This window comes from Lupinus angustifolius, chromosome LG19 (genome assembly GCF_001865875.1).
Source record: "Lupinus angustifolius cultivar Tanjil chromosome LG19, LupAngTanjil_v1.0, whole genome shotgun sequence".
NCBI lineage: Eukaryota > Viridiplantae > Streptophyta > Magnoliopsida > Fabales > Fabaceae > Lupinus > Lupinus angustifolius.
This window is the reverse complement of record NC_032027.1, coordinates 5540576-5548253: the sequence shown is the minus strand read 5'-3', so window position 1 is coordinate 5548253 and position 7678 is coordinate 5540576. Positions and strand designations below refer to the sequence as shown.

At 31.2% G+C, this 7678-nt stretch overlaps 1 protein-coding gene across 1 annotated transcript; it reads left to right on the top strand.

Moving 5' to 3' along the window:
• LOC109334069 (zinc finger protein ZAT5-like) lies at positions 4887 to 5997 on the top strand. Its single transcript, XM_019569644.1, has one exon. The coding sequence runs from the start codon at positions 5073 to 5075 to the stop codon at positions 5898 to 5900; it is 828 nt and encodes a 275-aa protein (XP_019425189.1). The 5' UTR covers positions 4887 to 5072; the 3' UTR covers positions 5901 to 5997.

The following is a 7678-nucleotide window of genomic DNA, read 5'->3' as shown; positions in this document are numbered from 1 at the left end:
ACAACGCGTTTATACGATTGCGCTGTTGAATTAAACGTAATCAACAACACATTGCTAACGAAGTGTTGTGGTATAGGTATAACAATAGCGCATTCATAGAAAAGCGCTATTGAAGACCATTATTCCTAATTCTACACAGTTAAGCACACAACATAAAATAACATGAATGCATAAAGAAACAGAACAAAACAACAAATTGAATGCATATAGAAATACTAAATCACAACTATATGAACACAACTGAATTTCTATGGTGAACATTTATTACACTATAATATTACATACACCAAATCATATACATTACATTGAACATTAATTGAATTCTTTAAGCTACAATCTGTTCAAAAATATATTATACCTATTTGCCAACAAAACTAAGCACAAACTTTGACCAATATTCTCTAATCTGGTTGACTTGGCCATCTGTATATGATTTGCCAACATATTTGATTTCATTAGTTGATCATTGTTGAATGATCTCCTTCATGAATTTCAGTATGTAATAGTCGCAATCTACCTCGTTTGTTTGGGAAGGGGTCCACAATTAAAATGAAGTAAACATATAAGTATAACCTTAGTTGAAATATGAATAAACTACACATATAATTGTTTGAGATGATTTGTGTCAATACATTTATGTGAGTCCACTTGATTTTGTGTTGTGATATTGCTTTTCTAGAACGATTACAACCTCTGTAAATTGTCACCGCACTAAACAATAGAAAATGTACTTAATTATGAAACAACTAGAAAAGTGAAAGTGTAACTAAAAGTTTAAATGAGTAGTCCACTTACTTAGAAAACAATTCTTTCATAGCGGGGTACTTTTCCACATCACCATGTGCTAATGAGTCAAAGTAGTATATTTCTTCATTGACTCGACTGATGGCAACCAAAAGCCAATATTGCCTAACAAAACATATGTACATGGTTAGGAAATGTTAAACACAACAAACATATTAAAGACAGAAATATAAAAGACAATTAAAAAATGTTCACCCAATATTAAAAGGTGCAAGAAATAAATCTGCAGTTTCTTTACGAATGAGGAGAGTATCTCGACACCAAAGCGGTAACGTGTGGGGATATGAACATCACATTTTTCTTCGATTCCTCTGTACCTCGCTCGAGAATCTCGGTATGGATACAAAGGCTTAGATGCCTTCTTGTGGTTTTCATTACTTAATTTTTGAAACAACAAACAACATTAACATCAAAAATTATATATATGTATATACAAAAGCATATATACAAAAGTCAATACAAAGAATATGATTTTTACAAAGAAAGACTCGTCTTGTCTGCGTAGGGTGACAAAAATCTTCCAATCCTCTTCTTCAATGATATTTTCTTATTTAATTGGAGGTTTTAGGTTGATATTGCCATCAACATCTCTAAGTAATTTTCCGGCATCAATTCGGATTTTTCGGAGAGCCTTGCCAACCGATTTAAGGATATAATCCTTATGCTCCTTACCAACATCAAAAGTTGACTAAAAACACATCTACATTAACTATATTGCATGTGAACACATGCATAGACGTACATTGCATGAAAACTCATATACGTACGTTGCATGAAAACGCAAAAACACACAAACTGAAAAAATAAACTTACTATTATTTCATTCCAAATACGCTCCTTCACGATATTTCCAACATTAGTCCATTTGTTGAATGTTATCTTCACATTCAGCCTAACCACAACCCCAATGTAGCTTACCAATGAGTTGCCACCCTTCGAGTTTAGTGGTGGGCCTTTTGAGTTCCATTAAACTTCTATCTTCATTTCCTTACTTCTTGCCCGAATGACATTCTTCATGGAAGTCATTCCATGTGGAGTTCATTTTTGAGCAACGATTTACTTGTCTTGTGGAGTTGGTGTAGCTTTGTCATCACTGTGAGAACCATGATCGCCACTTTGGGAAGACATTGATGAAGTTTTTTGAGGTTTCTAAGAGTATGAGGGTTTATGAGAGTATGGAGATTTCTTTTCGATTAAGTTTGAGAGCGTAGATGGATTTGATTCATCTTTTAGATATTTAAACTGTAGTAACAATTCAACAGTGCATATTAACGATAGCGTTGTTGTATTGACATATTCTACGGTGCTTCTTAAGGTTCTTAAGGGTTGCGTTGTTGTTGTGTATCCAACTATTTACTACTCATTTTCTTGAACACGTCAACAATGCTTCCTGGATGATGCACTATTGAATATAATATAATTGACAGCGCTAACTATGCGTTGTTGAACATAATCTAATTAACAGTATTATCTTAACTATACATTGTTGAATAGAATCTATTGACATCGCTATCTTAATTATGCAATGTTAAACTGAACTCGTTTTCCAAATTAACAACGTATTCATAAATATGCGCTGTTAAATTAACATTTTATATTACGAGACAAAATATATACAACATGAATATACATTAATAAGCATGAAGTAGATTGATATATTATTGTGTTTATTAATATGAAACTGCAAAAAATATTAAACATTAAGTTTTGATAATTTGTTTTTTGTGTTTATTAAATTTTGCTAATTTGTTTATTGTGTTTATTAATATGGAATTGCAAAAATATTAAAGAAAATAATCATCCAAAAAATAACAAAAAATAGAAATTAACATCCAAACTAATTATTCATTTTTTATTCAAAGAGGCAAAATATATTATAATGAACTAAATAATTTGGTAGATTACAATGAACCGAATGAAGAAAATCAATAAACTAAATAATCTCTAGATTAAATCTTCATCTCATTCAAATCTTGTATAGCAGCCACTTTCCTTCTGAAATCTGAGTCCTTTTTGAAAAACAAAAGATGTTAAAAGACATCTTTCACAAGATTTTAATAAGAGAAATTAATGAATGAAGAAAATCAATGATCTCAATATTTTATAAATAAATTCTCCATCTCATGCAAATCTTGTATAACAATCACTTTAATTTCCTTCTGAAATCTTGATTTGGTATATTACAATGAAGGAAATCAATGAACTGAAAGATTTGGTAGATGAATGAACTAAATAATCTACAGATTAAGTTTTCATCTAATGCAAATCTTGTATAATAGTCACTTTCCTTCTGAAATCTAGATCATTTTACCAAATCAAAAGATGTTAAAGACATCATTGACATGAACATACTCTTATAGAAACACATACTCTTACTAATAAAATAAAACATGAAGTGGACCACAATATTTATAGATGAACAACCATTAATATTTCAACAAACGAAGAGACGCATAATCATTCACCCATTAATATTTCAACAAACGAAGAGACGCATAACCACTCAACCATTAATATTTCAACAAACGAAAAAACACACAACTACTCAACCATTAATATCTCTGACACTTAAAAATTCATATAAAATCAACAACGCATAATTAAGAAAGTGTTGTTACTATGTCATCTTCAATTGTTTTCTTATTTATGAGATTTAGAATTTATTAACATTAACGACGTTTTCTATCAAATATGTTGTTAAACATAACTCATTTAAGTCAATGCTAACGTTACTGATGTTCAGCAGTGTTCTGTCAAGAATGCGTTGCTAAAGTTACACACATTAACAGCATTTATTTTATTATGTGTTGTTGATATTCTTCCGCCTTATGTTCAACAACGTCATTCAAAATCGCGTTGTTTAATAATCGTTGTTTATTTGGCTTAGTAAGTTATGCTAATGTGAAAGTAAACTATTATACCAGTGATGATGGATTATGGGGTTATATATGTTAATATATAATATGAATGATATTCTATTATTCATGTAGCCGGCTTGATTATCGGGTATATGATATCTAGTACAATGAGGTAGTGATACAATATGAGGTGGTTGGGTCCACTGCAAATAAATGTATATATAGCAGCAGTATATCCATTTATAATTATTCATGTCACAATGTCATGGCAGCTAGCTAGCTAGAATCATCATTAATGGAAGACAATCTCACATCACAAGTGGCAAGGATTTGTTCGATGAACCAAAGTTAATGGTACACCTTGGAATTCGAAGTGATTGGTTATTAATTAAAATGGGGCTACAATATTAGCTAAACTAAGCTATAATAGCCTATAACTACTACAATCAATTTATTTAGGAAGCTATAAAAATGAATGAGTGGAGATCATTTAGTTTAATAGGTTTAAAAATTTTACTTCAAATCTACTCACTAATTTAAACCATTGAATTTTCTTAAAACTGATTAGTATGATTAGTATGAAATAAATTTTTTAAACTTATATTGGATTAAGTGGATCTCCTCCACCAACGATTGTTGGTTCAAGTGGTACATGTTTTATTCCCCTTAATCAATATTTCAGGTTCGACTCTTGTGGATGGAATAAATATTTGTTGGGAGAGTTAACCTCACATACTTGTGAATGTTTTCGGCTAAAACAAGATTATCTCCGGTATGAAAATACATGTGATAAAGAAGAAAAAAAGTGGATCTCCTCCCACAATTAATAATCAACATAAACAATAGAAGAAAAGTAAATGAAAAGAGATAAAAGGGGGATAAAAAGGGGTTGCAAAAAATTATATTTGGTGTTCCAGACTTGCCAGCCAATCCTGCAGAAAGGAATCGTTGAGAAAAAGTAATGGGTTTGCTTCAAAGCCAACCGAATCTCACTCCTTTCCTAGTCTCTCATACTTAATAAAAATATATTATTAAATTATGTCTTATACATTTTCTCATACCAATAATGAAACAAAATTATAATAATAATAAATATTTTTTTAATTAAACAAAATAATATATGAGATAATAATATGTGGGAAAACAATGTCTCTAATGTACACAATTATTATATAACTTCTAAGGTTGGAAATGCGTATACCCAAAACACGTTACTGTTTCAGGTTATACTTGAAAGTTGAAACCCTTCTCACAACACCATTATATATTAATTCCCACTCTTTCACTACTTCTTATTAATTAATTCCATAATCTCTCACCCTTTCCTCTCTTTATCTCTCTCTTAATAACATTTTTGTTGTTATTAGTGATCACTTGACATTAATCCTTAGAATTAGATCGAACAATAGTATGAAGGTCCAAGATGAACAACAACAACATGATGGTGATATCAATCACATGCAAATGATCAAGTTCAAGGGCAAACGTACAAAGCCTCAAAGACTACCTTCCCTACTTAGGTTACCCATGCCTTCATCATCTATTGATAATTCAGAAGAAGAGAAAGACATGGCAAATTGCTTGATTCTCTTGGCTCGAGGATGCAATCAACAAACACAGAAAACATCCGAGTCATATCACGTGACAACACCTGATCATAACAGAAATAAGAAGCTAGGGTTATACCATTATGAGTGCAAGACTTGTAACAAATGCTTCCCTTCATTCCAAGCACTTGGTGGCCATAGGGCTAGCCACAATAAACCTAAGGCAATTACACAAGATCAAAAGCAAGGAGTTACTAGTTTTGTGCATGATAGGGTTGATCATTATTATGACCCTACAACCACAAGCACTACCTTCACCTTGCAAATACCAAATAATAGGGCTTTGTTTGGTATCAAAACTACAAAGACTACTAATAAATGTAATAAAGTTCATGAGTGCTATATTTGTGGGACTGAGTTTTCATCTGGGCAAGCATTGGGGGGTCATATGAGAAGGCATAGAAGTTTTTTGAGCACAACTTCTACATCAAAAACTTCTTTGAGTGGTGCAAATAATAATGGTGTTGGTGAAAGTCCTCATGAATTTGTAGATGCCAAGAGACCTAGAAATGTTTTGATGTTGGACTTGAATCTTCCAGCACCTGAGGATGATCGTAGAGAAACCAAGTTGCTGTTTCAGTCCAAAGAAAAAGTTATTGTCTTCAATGCAACTTTGGATTGTCATTACTAAAGTAACTCATTTATTATTGATCATCTTTATTATTATTAATTTTTTAAAGATTTTATCTTGTATACAAATCAATAGTTGATTCTTTCCATTCATTATATATATAGCACAAAAACAAAGTTGAATTTGTTAAGTCAGAATCTTGTAAATTCATAGATTCGCAATTTCTTCATTTCTTTCATTTTTATATTGTTATTCTATATATTTATTGATTTTTAATTTTTAAAACTGTTTAATTTTTTAAAATAGATTAGCCTCGGCCTAATGTTCGATAGGATTGGATAAGATAAAATTATTGTTGTGCAAGTAATAAAAATTGATAGATTATACATGGAGAGCAAAGGAGAAGAAACTAGTATGAGTCTCTTTCTGGTGCTAGAAAGACAACTCCATTAAACTGATCACCAAAAAAAGAAAAAAACCGTATGACAAGCAAAGTCATTGCCTAACTTACAAACTTAGCTTGCCAAATATTCTTCAATTATCAATGTGTAATTGATTGATCTATGCTGCCATTAATTTTTTTCAAGATATTTACGGTAGCTTAATTATGTGTGGTTAATTTTCGTCTGCATTCATGGTTTCTATTATTTTTTGTGTAACAAAAAAAAAATAGAAAGGACAAATTAGAGTTGTGTGTTAGTCTAGTGGTGTAAGGCCGTGTTAGATCATTAGGATGGCTAAAATGTCAATGGTTCGATTCATGAAAGAAACACTTGTTAGGAAGGACAACCATACACCGCAAAAGAGATTAGTTCATTAATCAAAAGTGTGAAAATATACTTTTGGTTGTATAAAAAAAGAGTTGCTTAGAGTTGTGTTTTTCATGAACAGTATAATCTATAAAAGAAAACTTCTACTAACATTCCATGGACATAAAATAAGAACTTTATTTTCCTTTATCCTTGCGTGCACAAAAGTGTTGCCATGATTTATGGGAGTGTAGAGTGCAAACTATAACAAGGATGTTCATGGTACTCAACAAATACAACATTAACTCAAGTTGCACCCAAATTTTGGAATAGGTTTAGAAGAATTAAGCTTATTGCAAGAATTTGTGCATAACTTTCTTTCTTATCTCCCTTTCTTCTCATTCAAATATTCGTTACTAACAACAATATTTATGCGAACCTTCATGTTGTTTGGTGGCTAGGGTAAGGAATATAGGTTGTGATGCCTATCATATCTTATTGTACCATGCATTAGTGAACAATGATCATATCTTATCCCTAGTGTACTTTTATCCTCTAGATGAACAGAGTTAGAAACAAATAGGATAAGATATTGTATTTTTTGTTATCTAATGATGTGCGAACATGGAAGAGTATAGTTACGTCCTCAAGTAATAAAAGAGTCACTACGTTAGAGTTGTCATTCAACGTTTATTTTAGATGTATAATAGCACTTTTGGGCGCTTTCTGTTTAACTGCAGTAGTATATGATCATCATTAACAACGCTTCACAAACGTTGTTGTATTGATTATATACCACAGCACAACACACAAAAAACATTGCCATATAGTGCATTAATACAACAGCACATCGTCCACAAAGCGCTGTCATATAGGTCTTACATAAATAACGCATTTTATAGGTCTTATTAACATCGTTTATTGTTGCGTTGTTGAAGTTCATATATTTAACAACACAATAACAGAAAAGCGTTGTTGTATTATTCATAAATTTTCTCAAACAACACCTTAATACAACAGTGAATCACACGCATAGCGTGGTTGTATTAATAATGTACAACATCGTTTTCTATAAAAAAAATGTTGTTG